Genomic DNA, 23407 nt, shown 5'->3' on the forward strand with positions numbered 1-23407 from the left:
TTCTTTCTACACTTATACTTGTTGATCTATAAAAGTACTTCTCACCATGTTCCACTTTTGTTATTGTCACGTTTCATATCGCGTGAATCACGTGTGTTGAATGATTGACTAATAACGAATCTTAAAAAAAACTTGTTTGTCATTGGATATGTAAGCCCCGTTCAGTGAATGACAGTGAACGACCTTGCAGAAGAAGCTCCACACACGAGTGATTAACTTCAAGAATTGGACTATTGGTTTGATGGGGGGTAAGCCAGGCCCGTGCTGTAGTGCAACGCATCGGCGACTCTCAAGAACCCAGATAGTAAGCTATCTTGATGGACGCTTCCCCTTAAAAATGGTGAATGCAAACACTGTTTCAGTAGAAATTTCAGTCATCAATGAGGTTACTGGTTACGGTGGGAAAGAAACGTATAATTTTTCAATACAAGATGCTTCGCGGAATCAACAAAGCTGATTTCATTTCATTTTTGCTCTTTCAAAGATTCATTTTTGCTCTTTCAAATATTGAAATTTCATTTGGGATTTCGGTAATTAGGTCACTTTCCATTAGCTTTTGCATCAATGCGAACAAGGTTATAATCAAAGTACAAGGCTTTACAGACAAAGCTCAATGATTGTTTAGTAGATCGGAAGGATAGAGTCCCAATGTCTTCAAAAGGCGAGAATTTTAGTTTTGTCTTCAAAGGCTGTATATCTTCAAAACTTGTTCTATTGGTCTACGGCAAAGAGGACAGGTCTTTACGTGCAAGGAGCATGTTAAGCAGCAGCACATATGACCACACCTACACAAGTGCAAACCAAACAAAAGAATATTCAAAAGCTATGATGTCCCATCAGTGAGAGGGCTCATGAGTTTTAAAAGAGGAACAACGTTCTTACTTAGCAAAAGCGGCATCAAGGCAGATCAAACAGAGATCAAGTACATTGTCATCTCTGCTTGTACTATCTGAGCTCCTCTCTTGTTAAATTTCAAATCCTGGTGTTACATTTTTGTAAGTAGAGCAATTACAAGCGTATGCAGAAAAAGGATTCTCATGTTACTGCAAACTCTAATGGGATACTATACTACCTCTAGTTACTAGCTAGTCCAGCTCTCTTAGCAGCTGCATCAGCAGCTCTGCAACAAATAGCTGGACACTTACTTTGGAATGACCATTTATTTGCAAGTCTATGACTTTGGTTAATATCCGACGTACCTTTTCCGTAACAATCGTCTCCTCCTTCTCTCAAGAATATACTCAATCACAAGCTTTTGAAATAAGAATCACACCAACAACAGTTAAACCAACGAAGGCATATTTGAACCTCCTGCCAAAAAGATCTTTTTTGACTAATCTCAGAATTCGAGGAAGAGAATAGTCATACTGAGAAGAGAAACAACCTTGACCATATTCCCAGTGAAGAGATGATTTTATCGAGAGGTATAGGTGAGACAAAGAAAGGTCCTTTCTCGGGCTCTTGAATCCTGAAAACCCCGATACTGTCCTTAATATCCTGTTAAAATGGTAAGTAACAACACAAATGAGATGTAAAACGTATTTTGATGTACAATAAGATTCTGGAGAGCTGACAGATAAAAGAGATACCTCACAAACAATTGTAACCGATATACCCAATTGGGAGGAGGTGCTCAGACTCAGTGCGTCTTACTCCAAGCATCTGTAGACAATAATAGCATTGACCAAACAGAAAACCTAAGCAATTCAAAGAAAACTAGAAATAAAAGAAAGACCTTGAGGCCTACCTACCTCTGAGAACAAAAGCAAGTAACAACTCAATGGGGAGCCACTTAATTAGAAACAGAAATTTTGGGAGAGTTTTAGGGGAATAGTATGAAAAAATCTGTATTATATGACAGCGGATGATTATGAAATTTAGTGTACAGAAACATGCAACTCATGATTCTTGTTTGAATGAAACATATGGCCGTTGTTGGTCAAAGAAACAGAGCGGACCAATGTTATTGTTTTCGATTTGTTTGAACCTTCACCAAACTAATGGCCAGCATTTCAACAGTTGAAACATCAGATACAATACAAAATCATTCTATCACTGGTGTAGTGTACCAAAATAATCTAAACCAGCCGAATGATTCGGGTAATAAGCTTAGGCTGTTCGTCGTACTTGGCAACTTATATGCTAAAAGATCTTCACACCATCCTGCAACTAGTGAGCTCCACATGTCATAGGAGAATCTTAGATGAGAGAACTCCTCTTGTGGTTTGGTTTGCAATGATCCCAAAGAGACCTAATTTCACCACCATTGGATTAGATCACACTGCCGTCACTGTTGTCGTCGTCTTCTTCCTCCGATGAAAGCGGAATGAGCCAGCAGGTGCCGTGCAAGTGACCGTTCACGCACACAAAGAACTCTAACCCACTGTCGCGTGATCCCAGCCGCCGCGCCGCGCTCTTTGGAACCAGGCGCGCCGCGGTCATGCTCCACACGCGCCCTCCGCAATACGGGCACCTAACCTTCTCCTCCAGCGCCGCTTGTCTTCTCACGAGACACTCTCTCGTCTTTGACCTCATGAATTCCCGAAATACCCCTCTGAACACCCCCAAGTGCTCATCTCCACCCACCGCGTGATGCTCGCACGGATCGCTCATGTATAAGAGATCACGGCGGCAATTCTTCGGTAGGAAGAATCTGCCGGAGGTCTTGGAGAATCTGGATTCGCATGCGAAGTGACCCAACGACGGCTGACTCAGATTAAAATACCGAGTCGACTCGCCGCCGCCGCAGAAGAACATGAGTTTTGCTAACGCGTGCCATCCGCCGTCGATTCGCCCGGTGGGATCAGCGCCGGACAATGCCGCCACCATGCCCGGCGCACGGTTCACGCATAGCCGCCGCCACAAAATTCGTCTGGCGATAGCACAAAATCTGCGGCTAAGTGAGGCGACTGCGCATAGCGTGTGGATGTCCCAGCTAATAGATTCGAAGACTAGCACCAGGACTCGCTCGTTCTCTATACATGACTCACCGAAGCTGGGCAATCGACTCGGTTGGTTAAATCTGAGCCATTTATTGGTGTTCATCTGGACGACGGAGAATCTTCCCTCTAGAATAGAAGCATTGAGTTTTTGCTGTCTACCACGCGCGTCATGGTCTCACTTATTTATATATCCGTAGCTCGAGAATGGCACACGTGGCTTTATGCCAGAATAATAGATCCATGTTGCTCCAACCACTAAACCGTGTCAATATCTTATTGGTTAGTTGGACGCGTGTCCATAGGTGATTGCGTATACGTCGCAACAGAGAATCCGGATATAACTGACGTCTCGGTTTGTATCAAAATAGAAAAAGAAAAAAAAGACACGTGTCTCCAGCCCGCGTTTTATTTTGCTGTGGAGAAACGTGGCAGTTCCAAACCAAATGTGGATGTACGTACTATGAAGTAATCTTTTGAAGTAAAGCAGTCGAATGAAAAGCAAGAAGAACTCCTTACTCCTCCCAAAGAAAAGATCCGTCCAACAAGAAGACTTTGTTTGCTTTCGAAATGGTAAAAAAAACTCGTGGTGGAGTTTCAAGATTGGAAACTGATGGGTTTATTCCTTTAACTTTTCCAATAAGATGCAGCAGCATATGACAACTTTTCAGAAAATGTTACATAGATTAGATAACGATGGTTTTTGACCTCAACAAAAATAAAATTAGATAACGAAGTTGAGCCATTAATGGGCTAAACAATTTGGGCCTTATTTAGCCTGTATATTCCTTTTCAAATAGAATGGGCTTAGAAGACATGGACTTGAATTTTAACTCTCATCGGCGTACAAAACAACGAACCAGATTCGCTCTTTGTAAACTTTTTCAAGTCCCAGCAGAACTAAAATAAAAGAAATAAAATTAACCTACGCGTGGGTGTATGGCGCATATTAGACATCGCATATGGAAACTTGCAAACCCTACACCGGCCGAACGATTAACAAAACTAGTCGAGCTCGAGCCAATCAAACAGGTTTTTATTTTTTTGTTTGTTTGTTGGTTCTCCCTTGTGATTCCGTGTGTGAATATTTCTCTTCCACAAAACCGATATAATCTTACATCAATCTTCTCTCTTTCGCTCGTCTCAATTAGGGTTTACGAGACCATTGATCTTGCGTGCGTACATCCGTCGATTGGGTTGGGGATTTTTCAATGCCTGCGAATCCTGTAGCTGAATCTGTCACCGAGAACCCTAGGCACTCCCGAGCTCCTAATTTTCGCCTGCGATTCTGGCTTAACTTCGAGAGTTAGATAATCCTTACCCTTTTTTTTTTAATCCTCTTTTGGTGCTCGTTGTTTTTCTGAAATCCGATGGCTCCGAGCCGCAAGAAAGGCGGTGGTAAGGCTGCGGCAGCTGCATCCACTCGCCGGGATTGGAAGGTTGGCGATCTCGTGCTTGCCAAAGTCAAAGGATTTCCTGCTTGGCCTGCAGCGGTATGTGCATCTTTGCCTTTGCATTTTCTCTTTGGTTCTACAATAATTGCTCATTAGTTTCATGAGATTTCATGAGATGGCTGTAGGAATCGCTCTACATTTAGGGGTTGAAGTTGCATGTCTGTGCATATCGCCCTGTTCTGCTTCTGCATATAATTAAGTTGAAAGATCTTTTCTAGGTTGATGTTTATGTCGATTAGGGACTGCCTAAGGGATATGGATATCTTCCACGGAGGTTGGCTAGTTTTTTACAGCTTACAGGAACACCCGTGTTCAATTTTTCTAGTTGTTAGTATTCGCCACCAATTTGAGATGTTCTTTTAGCAACTTTATATGATTTTATAAATCTTACATCTTCTTAAGTTTTTTTTTTGTCATACTACGATTATTGCGAGTGATATCCCATTCGTCACTTTCAAGTCATGATCGATTTTTTCTTTTTGATCACTGGCTGTCTGCTTATGTGTGGAAGTAATTTCAGGTTAGTGAACCGGAAAAATGGGGCTACTCAGCTGACTGGAAGAAAGTATTGGTTCACTTTTTTGGCACACAACAGATGTAAGTTTGCAGGCCCTTACTATCACCCTCTCGTATATTTTATTTTACTTTCTGGTTATACTTCCCTTATTTGGCAAATGCTAACATTTTCAGTCCGAGTTCCTGTTCGTCATTCTACACTTATTTAAGGCCATTCAATTTTTTCGTCCACATTTGAGTAGATTGATTTATTTTACTATGATTCTCATATGAGGAGATAAACCTTGGTTTTGTCTCACTAGATTAGGACGTAGAAACTGATGGTACCTTGGTTATGACCATAATTTTTAACTTGTCTTGTCCTGGCAAGATAAGTTTGATGTGAGATATGTTCTCTAACAGACACTACTAAACTCTAGTTTTCCGTGGTTTAGATTCAGAATCGTTCCTGGTAGATTAGTTTATTTGATTATGACTTATGAGGGTCATTTGAGGTGATGAATTGTAGAAGCTGGTACCGTGGTTATAGACATAAATTTTTAACTTGTCTTGTTTGGGGAAGATACATTTGATGTGATGTATGTTCTCTAACAGACACTACCAAACTCTAATTTTACTTTGTTCAGAATCAGAATCTGAATCATTCCCGTTGCAGGCTTCTGGTTCACTTGAGTTTAGCAATTTTCTTCTTTCCAGATAGTTGGCTACAGTACTCCTTGTTGAACTTATATTTAGCAGTTTTTGGTTGAGTTTTCACATCTACTGGATGTTGACTTTTGTTACAATTTACCTTGCTTAATGCCCTTTGTTTATTTTGTATGTTGAAAACTCTGAAAACTGTTTAATCATCTACTTTGCAGATTAGCATCAACATTTAGTGAATGTTCTTTTTGTTGCATCTTCCATTCCCATGGTTAAGTGAATACTGATGTAAAACTGTTATGAAGAGAGTATTTTAGCACAACTGCCTGCCTTTTCAAATTTAATTAATTAACTGCACCTATTTCTTTTCCCTCTAGATCAGTTGAATGTTCTTTATGCTACATATTCAGTTAGTAATACTTTTTGGTGTATTTGCAGAGCTTTCTGCAATCCTGCTGATGTTGAATCATTTACTGAGGAGAAGAAGCAATCACTTTTGACAAAACGTCATGCCAAAGGGTCAGATTTTGTCCGTGCCGTCAAGGAGATCACAGAGAGTTTCGAGAAGCTGAAGCAGCAGAACCAAGCTAGTGATCCTAAATCTGCTGAAGAATCAACTGAAGGGAGTTCTGAGAAAACTGTACAGCTGCCTCAGGCCTGCGAAAATCTAATTGATTCAAGACTTGACACTCAAATAAAGTCAAATTCTAGTCATGATAGAGATGAGTTGGCTCTTCTCAGTGAGGATGCTTCAGCTGCTGAACAAATGCTAGCCCTGCGTCATAACACTCTAGCTCATAATGAAACCTGTGATAGCGCCGCAGCTAAAGATCTATGTGAGATAGCTACATATTCTTCAAGGAGAAGAAATGAAAGGGTGCGAGCTCTAAAGTGTGCTCCGCAGAATTTAACATTACCAGTTCAGCGCTCTAAAATCTCATCAAGGTTGGAATCAGATAGACTAGAAATGTCTATGCTTCAATGCAGTGATGGTGGCCAGAGTGTTGATGGCATAGATGACAGAGCTATCAGAAGGAGAAAGAGGATCCATAGGTCAGGTCATTCTGAATCAGATGATGTGGTTTCATCAGCTCTAAATTTGCATGGATCTGATGAGGAGAACGCATCTGAAATTGCTACAGTTGAATCTGACAATAATAGTAGGAATGAAGGCAATGGTGTGGATTCTGGTTCCATAGTCGATCACTCTGATGCTGTTGGTGAGGGTTGTAAAGGAGGTCATGAGCTCAACAAAGGGCTAGATTTCCAAATTAGCACCGTCGTTACGAGGAAGAAGAGGAAGCCCACCAGAAAACGTGAAACTAGTGACCTTATTGACCCGCCTGCTAAATTTGAGGTAGAAGGTATTGGGGCCAATGGTTGTGATAGCTGCCAAAGATCTCAAAATTCTCATGAAAGGCTGAATGAGAGGCCCTGTGAAGATAATGGTGATGAACATTTGCCTCTGGTAAAGCGAGCCAGAGTCCGAATGAGTAAAGCTTTTTATGCTGATGAAAAGGTCAATGCCTCAAGGTTCGAAGATAGATCATCCAAAGGCACTCTTATAAGTACAGCCATGCAGACAAGCCCTTTGGTGAATCATGAAAATGATATCGGTTCTGGTCATGATACTTCTGTAGCCGAAGAATTTAACAGCGTTGAGTTGTCTGCTAAGCTCCCAGGTGTTATGGTTGATGTAGTGCCTTCTCTGATAGAGTTGCCTTCTGACATAGTGTCGCCGTCTAGGGCTGGTGTTTCGACTGTAGGATATAGAAAAACTGCTGTGAAGTTCCATGAGAACGAGTTTACCATGACAGTAGATTATGAACTAACTCGAGGACAATCTAATCAACTTATCAGTTTGGCAGAAGTAAAAGCTCATGTTCCTGATGTAGTTCAGGGATGTTCTGAGGAATCACAAACCGGGAACTGTCTTATACTTACTAGTGAGACCGATTCTATTGACGTGCAATGCTCACGTCCAAGTGAGAAACACGAAACCCCTTTGAATCCTGATACTGTTGATTCATCTGCAAATAAGTCCCCCAATTTATGCTCGAGTTTGGATATGACAACAACAGGGGCACCTGCTCAATATCCTCACCAACACCAAAGCCAGGAGTGTGATTCTTTTGACCATACATTGGTCGTTGATGGAGATTCTCTTAATAAGAAATGTGAGAAACTTGATTACTGTATGGCTCAGATTGTTAAGTCCCAAGATGTAGAACCTCCTCCATTGTTCTGTTCAGTGGTCAATAATCTAGAGATGGAAACCACTCAGGAGACTGAGAATATGCAGGAGACTGAAAACATTCTGCTGAAAGAAAACCAAGGAACTCCGGGTAAAGACCTTGATAGTGAGAAACAAGCTCTCATGATACAAAATCCAGCCCTCTCTGCTACTGAAAGTGAAATGATTGTTGAAGAAGCGGGACCTCAGTATGAAACTGTGTATAGTCACTGTGAGGATGCTTTGGAGAACAGAGAGCAGGAAAAGAGGTGAGTCTACTGTTTTGTCTCTAACTGCTATACTAATTTCTGATACTTGTATGGTGTTTCTCTTATTGCTTTTCCTCATTAGGATAACTTTTGAAATTACAATCAGGTCTTTAACTTCTAAACACATTGGAATATTTATGTATGGAGTCCTCATAGTATGACTGAGATAGAACATGACTAGAAAATTAATAAAAAAATATCTATTTCCTTATTATTTCTTTCTTTGTTTGTAATTTGCATTTCCCTTTACGATTAAAGATTTCCGGTTCCTACTTCCTATTTAATTTTCTCATGTTCTGGACATCTATGTAGAGGATAGGCATATTGAGTTTAAGCAATCATCAATTAGTTTTAATTTCTTCAGAAACTATCTTGGTCAAGCTTTTTGACTAACAATATGGCATTTCCCTGTGCATTGGCAGTTGTGAGGTTGATAAGCAGAAGGAGCAGATGCCAGCCAGCAATCCTATCTCAGTATCTGAGAACCTTTCACGTGAAAAATTGAGTTCATCTCCTGCTCATGTTGCAGACTCCCCTGCAAGGGGTACTCCGCATTGCAACTCAGGATGCCATATTTTTACCGCAGAAAGTGCAAGTGCTATGCAGAACAGCTGTAGTATGACCAATGCTCAGTTTGGTGAGAAGAAATCATTGAATGATGACACTGTCAAAGAAGAAAGCAAAGTTGAAACTGGTGCAACTCAGGTGAAGAAATTTATTAGTTCTGATGTGCAATGCACTATTGAATCCTTTGAGACCGCACTTGGCTCATTGGTGCGGACAAAGGAGACCATTGGCCGAGCAACTCGCTTGGCTATGGACTTAGCGAAAATTGGTGTGTCGACGAAGGTATGTGACTTTCTCCCTGCTTGTGATCTTTGTCTTATATTTTTTTTGATTCCACATGTTATGTAGAAGTGGAATTCAATTGAAGACAACTTTTTTCTTAAAGATATGTTAATTATAGTACCTGGATCTGTCCCTTTTTAAAAAACCTATCTCTATTATCCAGATAGTTGATTGCGTCAATCAAACTGTGACCATAATACTCAAACCAACTTTATGTATTACTACGAATTAAAGAACCCCCTTATGTATATGGTTTTATGTGGCTAATTTAGGATGCTGTAGGCATCCAGTCACCTTTGACAAGCATAGGACTAAGTAAAGCTTTATTATCTTATCTACCTTAAAGAGAAAAGGAACTTTTTTGCGCTATGTTTTTGTGCGATTTATATAACACTACATTTAGCAGATATTTGGCTTATTTTGTTAATGAGGCTCTAAGAATCTCTATGTCTTGAATTAGGCGATGGAAATTCTGGCTCATACTTTAGAAAGTGAGTCAAATTTGCAAAGAAGGGTGGACTTATTTTTCCTTGTGGATTCTATTGCTCAGTGCTCCAAAGGTCTAAATGGTGAGTTACCTATGTAAGGTTTTTGCTTAGTTGCAGCATTGAGGTTATCAATGGCGAGTTAACATTGTGAATACTACCTTTCTATTCAGGTGATGCTGGTGGTGTTTATCTTTCATCTATTCAAGCTATGCTGCCTCGCCTATTGGCTGCTGCTGTCCCAGCTGGAGCTACCACACAAGAAAACCGAAAACTGTGCTTGAAGGTATGCAATAATTCTACTTAGATCTTCTTTTCCGTAAATTAACTCTCACCCTTTCTGCTCTTATATAGGTTTTGAGGGTCTGGCTCGAAAGACGGATCCTTCCTGAATCTATAGTTCGTCACCATATAAGAGAACTTGATATAATTAGTAATGTTCCTGCGTGCCTCTATTCTCGGCGCTCTGCTCGAACAGAAAGGGCACTGGATGACCCTGTTAGAGATATGGAGGGTATGCTGGTGGATGAATATGGAAGGTGAGAGTTGGGTCTATTCAGTCTCGAGATCTTGATTTCTTTATCTCTGTGTCATAATTTTATCTTTGTGTTTCAGTAATTCAACTCTCCAGCTTCATGGATTCTGCATGCCTGCAATGCTTCAGGATGAAGACGAAGGCAGTGACTCGGATGGGGGGGATTTTGAGTCTGTTACCCCTGAACATGAGTCCAGAAGCCTTGAAGAACATGTTACGCCCTCCATTACGGAAAGGCATACCCGTATACTGGAAGATGTTGACGGCGAGCTTGAAATGGAAGACGTTGCTCCACCTTGGGAAGCTGTAACCAGTGAGATCACAGATCAAGCCGATAATACAGAGTCTAGAAATTGCCAGCCTGTCTCTGGCACTTCGCATCAGAATGTTACCTCGTCACCTCCACCAGCTCCTTCTTTGCAGAATGCGCTGTGTGCAATGTCTGATTCCTACTCAAATAGCTTTGATAGCCACAGAAATCACAGCATGCAGGTGCGTCCTTTATCTTCTTTTAGAATCTTTTGTGGTAAACATAGTGATGATTGAGACATGATTGCTAACTTCATTTCTGATAAATATCCCAGGGAAATTATCAGGCCGGTCCTCCAAGGATGAACCCACCAATGCATTTCGGAAGTCCTGAAACATCTTATAATTCCCGCTTATCTTTGTCAAAAAGTATGCCACGTGGGGAGAGTTCGAATTTCCAGCATCGGCATTATCCATCTTCTCATCCCCCACCTCCGCCATCACATCATTATTCATATATAGAGCCAGATCACCATATAAAGTCGCGGAGAGATGGTCAATCATACCCTCACAGATCTCACTACACACCGGAATTTGACGAAAGGAATTATCATGAGAGAATGAGGCCTGCACCATATGAGAATCGAGACAATTGGAGATATCATCCGCCCTCTTCCCATGGTGGATTGCTTTTACCTTTTTTCTTATTTTTCTTATGCATGCATAGGCATATATGAATGAATATCAGCGTACACAAGCACTTGCTCATGCATGCTAATAGGCGTGGATGGTTTTTAAAACTGCAGGCCCACGATATCATGACAGATACAAAGGCCCTTATCAGTCAAGCTCATACAGTGGCCATCACCGTGACTCTGGAAGGTTTCAGAACAATAGGTGGAGCCATTCTCCGCGTGCATATAACAGTAGACATTCTTTTCACTTTAAGCCGCAATCTGATGGTCCGGTTCCAGTAGGAATGAGAGGTAATATGGAAACTCATGTTTGTTCAGTGGACTCATTCTTTACTCTTCCACAAACTGAATCAGCCATTTCAAAACTGTAATTGTATCCTAGGGTTAGAAAAACTGATCCTTATTAGTTCGTGATGATGTATTTAACCAGCCGTATGATGAGCCATTTCCTTTGAACTAGGACTGCATCTTAGGTCTTTGACATTTGAGGATGTTTTACTTGTCCAGAAGTAAACAAACCATATCCTATTGCTCGTAAATTGAAAAGAAAAAATAAAGTTGAGTGTGTTTGTGGGTATGCAGATCCAGGCACGTGGCATGAAAGGTGAATATGGAGAATACGGAAACCGATGTCTGCTCTTAAGTTACAGACATGTGAGATAGTGATGGAAGAAATAGAGAGCAACAAGTTTAGGTGTGTGGATCGAACTTGGCCAGTTGGAGAGATGTTAATATACAAAAAAAGAAAAAAAGAAAAAAAAGAAAAGAGGAGTGTACATATGTGACCAAAACAGCAAGCATGAGGAATGCCCAAAAAACAGTCCATGAAAAGATGGTAAAAGGCTAAAAGCCATTTGTTGTAGAGATCTGAGAAAGAAAGAAAAAAAAAATGAGTTAGTAGTAGTACACTGACACTGAATTAGGCATTTAATTTTGTAAACAAATTATTTTATTCTATTTTTGCTTTTTGAGTGGCAATAACACTAAGTAAACGTTTTATGGTGGGAAGTAAAACGAAGAAGCTAGAACTTATTTAAAGTGGTGAAATGTATTGGCTTAATATAATAGGTTTAAAAATGTAGAGTGAGATAAGAAAATGAATGAAAGAGACACAGGAAGGTTCCTCTTAATTAAAATAAAATAGCAAACAGGTTGGATACAGGAAGAAAAAAACAAACAAACAAAAGGTGCGTGACTTGTAATAACAGCTCATATAATGAAGGAGTGGGATTTTACAGGGAAGGGTTAAACGAATGAACTGAATTGAATGAAAAAAAGTATAATCGATCAATTCATCCCTCATCTTGTGCAAAGATACGAGATAGATGGGTGCTTCTCTATCATCATCGTCGTCGTCAGTGTCCGAGAAATCCATCCATCAATTCACCGTCAAGGTTTTTTTTTCCTTCCTTCCTTTTTTCTCCAATCGTGTATCGTTTTCTTGATTTCTTTTATTTATGCTTTGGGGTTTGATTGGGTTGGTCGGAAATTAGGATAGCTCTGGCAAGGACGCTGACCTAAGCGTGTATGAAGGGAAAGTGCTTCTCGTCGTCAATGTGGCTTCTAAATGGTCTGTCTCTTCCAATGGGTTTGTGTTCTCTCTCTTTTTCCTTTCCTTTTGTTTTTGGTTCTAATTTTTATGTATTTATTTGGGAACAGCGGACTCACCGAATCCAATTACACCCAGCTCACGGAACTTTACCGGAAATATAAAGATCAAGGTCACAGTTTTTTTTCTTTCTGGCTTCCTTGTTTCATCATTGGTTGTTAATGTGAAATTTAGGGCGCTAGCTACATCTTGGGACTTTTTTTATTAAAAGAAAAAGGAAAAAAAAAACTGAAAAAAGTGTAGAATGGTGACAGGGTTCGTGATCTTGGCGTTTCCTTGCAATCAGTTTCTATACCAAGAGCCTGGCACCAGCCAAGAGGCTCATCAATTTGCTTGTACTAGGTTTAAGGCCGAATACCCTGTTTTCCAAAAGGTCTCTTCTTTTTTCTCTTTGTGCTTAACAACAATTTACTTGCTTGACAATATAACACACTTCTTCTCTTCATAATCATCTGTAACACTCGTCATCTTTAACATGGCTTTTGTAACCTGTGTTTATGTAGGTGCGTGTTAATGGACAAAACGCAGCACCGATCTACAAATTCCTGAAATCCAAGAAACCCACTTTTCTTGGATCTCGGATCAAATGGAACTTCACCAAGTTCTTGGTCGCCAAAGATGGTCAAGTCATTGATCGTTATGGCCCAACTGTTTCACCTCTCTCCATCCAGGTCTCTCTCTTTTACATCCCTTCCTAATATATCTCTTGTATTATATCATCACTTTTTCCACCGTACGTGCTTACTTTGATGTTCTCTTTTTTTTTTTTTTATTATTCTGCAAAACAGAATGACATCGAGAAAGCCCTTGCACAAGAATTATGAACCTTTGAACACACAAGAGGCTTTTGGACTGCTTTGGAAGAAGACCTTTATCTCTCTAGGGATGCATAAAAGTTTTCGCATTTCAATATTGGCCTAGGGGACCTTCCTTCTTCTGGGCATAGTATTCATCTTTTGTGTAAATGACTCATCTCTTATGTAGAAATTTGTTCAAAGCTGTCTCCAGTAAATATATCAGGACGTACAAATATGTAAACCACCCAACAGATAAACAAGATTATATGCAAGTGTTAAAGATAATTTAACAACCAGCAAGTTAACAAAACACTAATGATTCTCAGTTTTTCACTCAAAAGCACATCAATATAGCTTTGTCGTAGTACTTCTAAACTCTAAACTTCGAATTTGTTAGAGCTCGTCTGTTTTATTTTTTTTCTTTTCTTTATGGTTCAGATAATACTTATATATGTCTCATGTGTTTAAGTGAGAACTTTTTCCATCGGTAATGTATCAGTTGTAATTGGCGTATCATTCTCACGTGCTCTGTTTTGTGAACAACGATAGAGATAGACGTGGCAGACAATTAAAGAAAGAGAGAGTACGTGCAGGAGAGAGCTTGACCGACCACTCTTTGGTGCATTCATCCTTCTTCTTACTTGTCAAATCAGTTTCTTTTGCTTTTTGTTTTGATTGATTAATCGATCAACATATCGATCATTCACATTAATCATTTTGATGTGTTTATTTTGTGATCAATCGACCTACCTATCCCATAAAATCAATAATTAGTCATCGTAACTAAAGATATGTCGTCTCCACATTTTTTTTATTTTCTGCAAATAATGAATTTTCGGGTTTTGTAGCTATTCTTTGGTTTTTCTACTACTTAGTTCTCGGATTAATTTCGTTTATCCGAATCGAACATACACTTGATACCTTCATGAGCCTTAGTGTAGCCATTTCGTTATTTTAGTTGATGCATAGTGAAAAACTTTTCTTCTTCTTCTTCTTTCTTTTTTCTTTTTTTCAAAAAAACTTTTCTTCTTTAACAAAACTGAATTTAGAAACTAAACCTACCCTTTTTGTTTAGTATAACTGATACCCTAAGGTTCAAATGGAAAGCTTATTGTGAAAGGACACATTAAACGAGTGATGCGGTGGACTGAACGACCTTATCATTCTAAACAAATCCATAACTAATTAAGAAGATGATTAAGTTAATCACATCTCGTAAGTCGTAACAACCAAATTAGATAGTTAATCATCATCACATTCCCAACCAACACATCAAGACATAACCCCCCCCCCCCACCAGCTCCATCACTACGCCTCATGTGTGCATGAACAGAAATTTTCTGTTCAGACAATATCCTCACCGCAAAATCAAATTTGAAAACTGATAAGAATTGTTCAAAAAAAAAAAAAAATCAAATGAAAAAGGTCCATACCAAATTGTGTGTTTGAACATTTAATCAGTGAAAGATACTAAACAAAAGATTTTTAGTTTAAAAGCGAAGCTAACGGGTTAAAGCATCATTGCCTTTTTCTTCACACTTAGAAAGAAACATGTAGGTCCTCGATCTCCATATATAATTCATTCAACTCAATAATGTAATCTTTATAATTCGTATATGTGCATGATCATATTATCTACCAAATTATCTCTTAACAGTATCTGCCGGCAAATTATTTGAATCGGGTTCGAGTCAGCAATATGTGTACTACGTACTATATAAGCAATCTATCTATCCAGCAGCCAAAACCTACACACGCACAAAAAAGAGAAAGAAGTAGCACAAATAGTTTTATTTTACTTTGAAGCTAGCTAGTAAGATCAAAATGGCTGCAGAGAGAGTTGTGTTGAGATGCATGAGTAGTAGCGTAGGCAAGGTTAGGACATGGGAAAGATGTTCGAAGCAGATAAAAGAGCAAAGAGCTCGTCTTTACATCATCTGGAAATGTGCTGTCTTTCTTCTCTCCTCCCATGATTGATCCATGCCACGATCATCAATCTCTGCTCCTTGACCAATTCCTATCTATCTTATAGCTTCTTTGAGCGCTTATCTGTAATTAGTGCACTTATTCCAAACTAACTGTAAATTGTTGAAACGGTTCAATTAATTAATATACTGTAATGTGTATTGTGATCGTAATCTACGTACGTACCATCATTTAGTTGTTGACTTTCGTTCGGTAGTTAGTGTTTTGTAATATATATATAAAAAATGTTAGTAAGAACAAATTTTAGCTGTGTATAAAAATTATATAAGTTGAAGATCTTCTTCGATCGTAAATCCCAATATGTATGTATGTATGTACAAGAATGAGGCGCGTGGTGGGAACTTCCTTTTGTCGCGCGTGAGTTTTCCGGGGTTTGTTTAAAGTCCATCTGAGTTTCAGTACCTGAAGAACCCTAATTTTGTTTGGCTGAAATCGGAATCAGGAATGGTGTTGACAAGGATTTCTTTATACGAAATCGTGAAATCCCTGAAAAAAGCCGAGGAAGGTAGTATAGGGCGTCAAACAAGATGGATCTCGAGCTTGAAAGTGGTATGGAAGAAAGACACGAGGCTAGACGAAGCAATCGAGAAAGACAAGCGTTACAAGCAGTGTGCTCGGGTGGTGAAAGAAGTGCTGAACGAACCTGGTCAGGTCATTCCTCTCAGATACCTTGAGAAACGCCGCGAGAGGTTACGCCTCACTTTCAAAGCTAAGAGCTTCGTTGATATGAACCCTTGTCTGTTCGAGATTTACTACGACCGGATCAAACCCAAGTCGGAGCCCGTTCAGTTCATCCGCCCCACGCCTCGTCTCAGGGCTTTCCTCGTCGATGAAGAGAGGATTTACGCGGAGAATGAGCCCTTGCTCGTTTCCAAGCTCTGCAGATTGCTGATGATGGCCAAAGATCATGTTATCTGTGCGGATAAGCTTGTTCATGTCAAGCGAGATTTTGGATTCCCCAATGATTTTCTGGTGAAACTGGTTCCTAAGTACCCTAATTATTTCAGGCTAATTGGTTCACCTGAACAAGGTAAGTCCTTTCTCGAGCTCGTCTCTTGGAACCCTGATCTCGCCAAATCCACGATTCAGCTGAGAGCACAAGACGAGACCCTTAAAACCGGTGTCCGGGTTCGACCCAATTTCAATGTGAAGCTGCCGTCCGGGTTTTTCCTTAGGAAGGAGATGAGAGAGTGGACTAGGGACTGGTTAGAGCAAGACTACATTTCACCATACGAAGATGTGTCTCATTTAGACCAAGCCTCCAAGGAAATGGAGAAACGAACTGTTGGTGTTGTCCACGAACTGCTCTCTCTGTCTCTTCTGAAGAGGGTCCCTGTCCCTACACTTGGCAAGTTCTGCGATGAATTCAGGTTTTCAAACGCCTTCTCGACTGTTTTCACTCGCCATTCAGGTATTTTCTACTTGTCACTTAAAGGAGGGATCAAGACTGCTGTGTTGAGAGAAGCTTATAAAGACGATGAGCTTGTTGATAGAGATCCTTTGCTTGCTATTAAGGACAAGTTCCTGAGGTTATTGGAGGATGGATGGCAAGAAAGGAAAGATAGACTGAAACAACACAGGGAACAAGTTCAGAAAGATAGGGACTTGTTGTTAGCAGCGGAAAGCAATGAGCCCATAGAGCGTCTCTGTGACTAGCTAACATTCAACCCTCTGGGCTGTCCTCTGTTTTTCCTTTATATCTAGCCTTACTTCTTGGCCGTTAGGTTGGATGATCAACTTTGTCAGTTTTGGTTATTTAGAGCAAAGAAATCAGTGTTATTCGTCTGTTTCAATCGCAGTCTTGAATTCAATCGCTTGTTTCCTCTCCCTCTCAAGGAGTGGATCGCAGTTAGAACGGTTTCAGTGACCACCAAATATGATACATATTCACATACCGGTCTTTGTTTTGAGAGATTGGTGGATAGACTGGTTTTGAGTATATATCATCTTTTCGGATCTTAATCAAGAATCATCTTAGAGATTAGGTTATATCAACATTCAACAGTTAAAATCGTTTATCTTCTTCAGATGAGCATGTGTTTTCTTTTGAGCAATCCAAGTTTTACATTACATTTCTTTCGTCACGCATATGGAGTTGCAGCAATTAATTGTAGTTTAGTAAATTAATTGGTAGTGTAATATGGAACAGGTTCTGTTGTTGTACCAAAGTGAAACACTCTCCTGAAAGAAAGCTCTACAGGCAACCTAACACCAAGGTCACGCAAATGAAATGGATAACTCAATATCACCTAAAATCCTTCTGCAACCATCTTTGTGCCTTGCTTAGACTTTGAATTATATATAAAGAGACACACCTAAGATCTCTCTCTTCACACACTCTCTCCATGGATACACTTTTTCTTGCAGCTACTCTGGTTCTCGCTCTCTCCTCTCTCACACGAGGCCAGAGAGTCATACAGATCCCACCACCACGTCCACTATGCGCATCTCAATACGCCCTGGCTAACTACGCCTGCTCGCGTCTCCCAATGAACACGGTCCCGCCACCTGCCCCCATTACCCCACCTCCTCCTCCCATCGCTCCCCCGCCTCCTGACCATGACCACCACGACCGTGACCATGACCATGACCATGATCATGACCACGACCATGACCATGACGACGACCACGATGATGACGATGACCACGACCACGATCATGACGATGACGACCACGATCACGACCATGATGATGACGATGACCACGATCACGACCATGATGATGACCACGACCATGACCGTGATCACAATCACGATGACCATGACCGTAACCATGACAATGAACATGACCATGACCGTGATCACAATGACCACGATCACGACCATGAACATGACGGGGACCACCACAACAACGACGAAAACAGCCACGATCGACACCGCCGGCGCCACCGCCGCCACCACCACCACCACCATCATAGACACAGAGCAGAGACATATGCACAACAAGAGTGCTGCAAGTGGTTGAAGCAAATGGACAACGAGTGCGTGTGCGACCTTCTGGTTCGGCTTCCGCCATTGCTAGCAAAACCAATTCATAACTATACAGTGTTTGTGGATGAGTCCTGCATCGTCACTTTCGTCTGTGGAGGCAGACTCATTCGCTGATTCTCTTTCCTTTCCTTAAACTCTATATGTATTGCTGCCATGTCTTCGAGACCTTCCCCTCTTTGTTATATCTTCTTCTTTTAGTTGTCATAATTAAATTAAAAGGTTTTTCTAATTTAAGTCAACGCCGTTTTAGTTTAATTCAGTACGTTGTTCTGAATTACAATAGTCAAAAGTCAACCAGAGCAGACCATTGACGTGGAACATCACCCCTGCTCTGCGCGCGCTAGTTCGTAATTCCATTTGCAAAAGCATTGAGATAATTGTAGGCCCATTATAGATCAAAATTTTCTAAGTTTGTTTCAGGCCCATTATAGATCAAAATTTTCTAAGTTTGTTTCAGGCCCGTTTAGTAAACGGCCGATGGATGGGGGACTTTGGAGTAAGCTACTAACTACTATCGTGATCGTTTCGTTGACATAATATAAATGAATCCATTATTCTTTTTTTTTTTTTTGCTAAAAATGTAAATATTTCATTAAAAATGAAAATATTTAGGTTTTACAATCATAGATTATAATCCTATAAAAATGGTCCCATGGCAAAAAAGATAAAAACATGAAAGCATAATTCATAAAAATGATCTCAGTCCGTCCACTCAACATAGACACGAGGAGTTTGACGAAGTGATAACGATAAAGGTGTTCTTCAGGAGTGCCAAGCTGAAGACGAAGAGTGAGAACAGATTGAAGAAGCCACAATCCTCAAACAAAAGACGCACTAGAAGCCTTTCAATGGAGGTTCAAGACTAAGCCGTCAACGGCGAAATTTACAGAGTTCTCGATCACATACGTCCCCGGCATCATGTGAGAGTGGCTCATCTAACCACATTCATGAGCTTTCCTAGAATGAAACCTCACAAACTAAATTCTGCAAACGGTGCGAGCTCTCCCTACCAAGTCCATTCCCCGGAGTCAGCTAGTACAGAGCTAAATACTCATCTTTACACTACACCGTAAGCTATTAGTCTTACTAGTTCCTCTAGCTCATCCAGCAAGCAAATAACATGCAAAAACTTTCTGGGACACTAACTTCAACTCACAGCAAATAACAGGCAAAAACTATTCTATGTAGTACAGTTTCAATTGACTAAAGTAAAATATAATCCTAACAAACAAAAAAAGAAACTAAGAGATGATGATGATATTAAAATAGTAGCTAGAATTAAACAAAGGAGGATGGAGGAGATTCATGGAATCTTACTTTTTTTTTTTTTGTTATATATTGAAAAAAAAAAGTCGCATTGATGGGACCAAACCAAACCAGTATAGATAGAATTTAAATTTGTAAGAGCATTAACTCAAAAAGATGTGATTCTTTTACTCGAACTTTTTTTATTTTTTATTTTTTTTGGAATGTAGTTGGTGCAAGTTGTTATTTGTCTTCTTGTACTTTGTTCCATATCTATTGTTTTATTTAGGGGTCATATTTTGCATATCTTCTTTCTAGTTTCATAATCTGTTGTCAAAACCACATTAATCACATCTAGAGTATGTTTTTTTTTTAATATACCAAAAGTAATAATAAGATCCATACAAGGTTGAAAATGAGGAGAGAGGAGGACAGTAGTAAAATAGGATTGAGAGACGCTAATTGCACACGGAGGCGTACGGGACTTTAGCTTAAAGAGAATAATAATAATAATAATACAAACACCAAAAATGGATGGGTTCCAATTAAGAACGTATTATTAAAATTAAAAAAAAAAAGGATTGATATATGGCCTGTGGGGGGCACTCATCACTCAAGTCACACCATGCATTAATCGAATATATATTTGCACTAACTTCTTTTCTTTTTTTTTTTGTTGGTCAACGCCTTCTCTGTACGGCTTTCTGCCTTCTCTGTGTGTGTGTGTGTGTTTGATTAATGGTGTACGGTCGTTGCTTTAATGATTGAATGTGCGCATACTACTTCCTTCCTTCCTTCCTTCATACTAATTATATATATAACTTTTTCTTATCTTTTTTTTTCTTCCCACTCAACCTATATATATTATTCCTGCTTCTTATTTTCAACTATAGATTCTTTACCATATATATATATATATATATGTATTTATGCTTTCTTGATCATATTTTTATGCAATATTTTTATGCTTTCTTGATCATATATTCATATCATTTGTATTTTCACATTTTCCGGTTTACATTTATTTTCTATCATCATGCTCATGCATATGTACGTGTGTGTCCGCAGTCAAGGTTTCCCTATTTATCTTTTTAATATTGGCTTAGATTTCCCTATTTAGAAATCACATAATTGCATATTTTAGCATATATAATAAACTACAAATCGTACCATCTATATATATATTTAAATAATTAATAAGCCCCACTTAGCTTATTAGTCGTTTATATTGTTTAAATCAAATGGGTTACAAGCCGAGTAATAGGTCTTCACTTTCCAAATATAGCATTCCCACTTGCATCAAAACCCAAAAATACAAAAACAAAAACTAGTCGATGATAATACTGAATAACAGTTATGCCAAAATTTTCAGTATCTGACAATACTATATACGATATGCATATATCTAGATATTTCTTTTTTTTGTTTTCTAGCTTATTGTCATATATTTTTTTGTCCTCCGATCCCCCCCACTCATCCTCTCTAGTCTTGTATATTTTTATTTTTGTGATCATCATTGCCACGTCATCATCACCAATAAACCATTGGCGTTAAACTCAAACCACATTTCCCAATCCAGCCTACGTGGTTAGTACTGATCATGCCACTAGACACCTCGACATCTCACGTTCCCTGGCCGCCGCTACCCCTGTTGAAGCTTCCACGAGCGGTCGATGGCTGGCAATGTCCAGCATAAAACGCGACACGGCAATGGTGCCTGGTCCAGCCACGAGCCTCTCCCACGCCACGTCAGCATCCGTCTTGGACCTTCGCTGCTTTGTGAAGACCGGAGTGGCGTCCAATTTCTGAATGCACCACTTCTTTACCTTTCTCAACCGTTCGATCTTTTCCCTTTGCTTACAAGCTAAGCCAAAGGTATTCCTCTTTATTTCTTCAACCACTTTCCTTAAAAGCTCTCCTCTGTCTCCCGCGTTCAAAAACCTCTCATTCCTAAAAAACTTGTCAAACTCTGGAACCCCTATTGCTTTCTTGATCCCTCTCGAGTAATTAGAATCGGAATAGTCAAAAATTTCTCTTACTTCCTCAACCATTCCATTTTCCACCATCTTGTCAACTCTCTCAGACACGAACCCGTGCAAAACGGGAAGTGCCACGTCCACCCATAGAAAACAACAGTCGTATCTCGACCTGAATTTGTTTTCCTCGTCGTCCACTAGAGCCTCCACGTAGGAGTTTGAACCTCCAACGATGATTGGAAGCTTTCCACGGTTTAGGATGGATTCAATGGAGACATTCGCCATGTGACGGTAATTTGCGGCGGTTAAGTCGGCTTCAGGCGGCAAGACGCCAAGGAGATGATGCGGTACCCCGCAGCTCTCCTCGCTCGTGATCTTGTTGGTGACAATGTCTAGACCTTGGTGGACTTGGATCTTGTCGGAGTTTATGATCTCAGCTGCCCGGAAACGTGTGGCTAAATCGATGGAGAGTCGTGACTTGCCTGTTCCGGTAGCACCCATGATGACCACGACTTTATCTTTTGGACCGTACGGGTTTAGAGTTAGCATATTACTGGGACCAAATCGTGCTGGTGGGAAGTCCAACGCCGGCGAAGGAGGCAATGGCTGTTTGCACATAGCCATAGATATCTTCATGATCATGATGATATATTACAGCTTTGGAATAATAAACTTCTGAGACGTTTTCTATATATTTTGAAATGTTTGGTAGGCTTGTATATCTACTTATGAAATGTTCAGGTGACTCTGCATGAATGATATGATTTATATATATATATAGGGTCACATAGTTGGAAAAATGAAAACTGTACGAATGATATATAGGACAAGTTGGCTCGCTTTTTTATTGGTCAAAACCTGTTTTTTTTAAACTTTATTCTCTTCTATTTTTATTTAGGCTATAACCAAATATTTGATACGCCTGCAGTGCAGATGATATATATTGATAATGTATCAATCAAATGTAAACTTCCATTACGTTTGATGTGAAGTTAAGATACGATATCTTTTATTTTTTTTAGGAAAATTATTATAAATTTCAAAAAAATAAAAAAATTATGATTAATTTGTGTAAGGCAGAAATTTTTAAGAAGCATTCTATATATGGAAAAATATGGGTTCCCGTCAATTTTGTTTTTGTAATAGTCTTTTGCAGTCGCAGTGAAGAACTCGACGATGAGTTTACTTGGATGAATTGACATTATTAAACTAAATACACTTAATGAATTAGGTTATGATGATTCCTCATGATCGATCTAGTAAATACTATATGCATATATGCATATATATATATATATATATTCTATATGCCCTATAGTTTTATTAAAATTCATAAGAAAAAGTTATGCAGATGTGATTCTATGTCTTATATATTTTGATATTATCAGAGAGTCTTTTTATTTGTTTCTTGTAGAATAATATAAAGGTTCTATTGGACCGTCCATTAATGAAACGGAGAGGCAAAATTGTTTGTCGACCTGCAATGGCCAAAGACCCCCCCGGAACGTCTCTTTATTACTCTCCCCACTTACGTATAATCATCTCAACTCTCAAGACGGCAAAAAAAACCTAAAAGAAAACTCTTTTATTTTATTTTAAATTTTTTACATTATAAATTTATTCACATGGGATAAGAAAATATAATGGCCAAAGAAAGGGCCTTTAAAAAGATTATTCTTACAGCGACAAGTCGTAGCTATTGGAATGTAATTTTGCTTCTTGGGAGCCTTTGGTAATGTGTGCAATGAGCATGCTCTTACACGTCCATCTACGTATCTGATTCCTCCAGTCCTATATACCCCAAATAATACGGAATATCACACACAATATATCCCTGATTACATTTTTATAAATTCAACTAATTTGTAACTATATACATTATTTAGAGCTCCGATTAAATTCTAGTCACTCTTCACTGACCATAAGCATCATTGCCAA

At 39.4% G+C, this 23407-nt stretch overlaps 7 protein-coding genes across 7 annotated transcripts; 4 read left to right on the forward strand and 3 right to left on the reverse strand.

The window, feature by feature from the left end:
* Positions 1–525: 525 nt before the first annotated feature.
* LOC17884974 (EID1-like F-box protein 3) lies at positions 526–3242 on the reverse strand. Its single transcript, XM_006293010.2, has 3 exons — positions 3233–3242; positions 1590–3116; positions 526–1497 (listed from the first exon to the last, which is right to left on the reverse strand). Exons 1-2 carry the CDS (start codon positions 3240–3242, stop codon positions 2272–2274), a joined length of 855 nt encoding a protein of 284 aa, XP_006293072.2. The 3' UTR covers positions 526–1497; positions 1590–2271.
* Positions 3243–3877: 635 nt separating this feature from the next.
* LOC17885476 (protein HUA2-LIKE 3) lies at positions 3878–11863 on the forward strand. Its single transcript, XM_006292974.2, has 12 exons — positions 3878–3971; positions 4091–4432; positions 4914–4990; positions 5990–8053; positions 8476–8902; positions 9363–9471; positions 9561–9673; positions 9742–9926; positions 10003–10414; positions 10507–10852; positions 10978–11157; positions 11449–11863. Exons 2-12 carry the CDS (start codon positions 4310–4312, stop codon positions 11472–11474), a joined length of 4062 nt encoding a protein of 1353 aa, XP_006293036.1. The 5' UTR covers positions 3878–3971; positions 4091–4309; the 3' UTR covers positions 11475–11863.
* Positions 11864–11966: 103 nt separating this feature from the next.
* LOC17886090 (probable glutathione peroxidase 5) lies at positions 11967–13557 on the forward strand. Its single transcript, XM_006291866.2, has 6 exons — positions 11967–12260; positions 12360–12436; positions 12526–12587; positions 12730–12848; positions 12979–13146; positions 13264–13557. Exons 1-6 carry the CDS (start codon positions 12192–12194, stop codon positions 13297–13299), a joined length of 531 nt encoding a protein of 176 aa, XP_006291928.1. The 5' UTR covers positions 11967–12191; the 3' UTR covers positions 13300–13557.
* Positions 13558–15038: 1481 nt separating this feature from the next.
* Positions 15039–15364, forward strand: LOC111830420. Its single transcript, XM_023782213.1, has one exon. The coding sequence runs from the start codon at positions 15097–15099 to the stop codon at positions 15247–15249; it is 153 nt and encodes a 50-aa protein (XP_023637981.1). The 5' UTR covers positions 15039–15096; the 3' UTR covers positions 15250–15364.
* Positions 15365–15587: 223 nt separating this feature from the next.
* On the forward strand, positions 15588–17150 carry LOC17886461 (protein WHAT'S THIS FACTOR 1 homolog). The gene has a single exon (XM_006291183.2). The coding sequence runs from the start codon at positions 15703–15705 to the stop codon at positions 16912–16914; it is 1212 nt and encodes a 403-aa protein (XP_006291245.1). The 5' UTR covers positions 15588–15702; the 3' UTR covers positions 16915–17150.
* A 625-nt stretch (positions 17151–17775) lies between these two features.
* LOC111830421 (kininogen-1) lies at positions 17776–18312 on the reverse strand. The gene has a single exon (XM_023782214.1). It carries the CDS (start codon positions 18271–18273, stop codon positions 17776–17778), a length of 498 nt encoding a protein of 165 aa, XP_023637982.1. The 5' UTR covers positions 18274–18312.
* Positions 18313–20922: 2610 nt separating this feature from the next.
* LOC17885744 (adenylate isopentenyltransferase 3, chloroplastic) lies at positions 20923–22250 on the reverse strand. Its single transcript, XM_006292957.2, has one exon. The coding sequence runs from the start codon at positions 22109–22111 to the stop codon at positions 21092–21094; it is 1020 nt and encodes a 339-aa protein (XP_006293019.1). The 5' UTR covers positions 22112–22250; the 3' UTR covers positions 20923–21091.
* Positions 22251–23407: the final 1157 nt, after the last annotated feature.

The sequence above is a fragment of the Capsella rubella genome, unplaced genomic scaffold, assembly GCF_000375325.1.
Source record: "Capsella rubella cultivar Monte Gargano unplaced genomic scaffold, Caprub1_0 scaffold_5, whole genome shotgun sequence".
Lineage (NCBI taxonomy): Eukaryota > Viridiplantae > Streptophyta > Magnoliopsida > Brassicales > Brassicaceae > Capsella > Capsella rubella.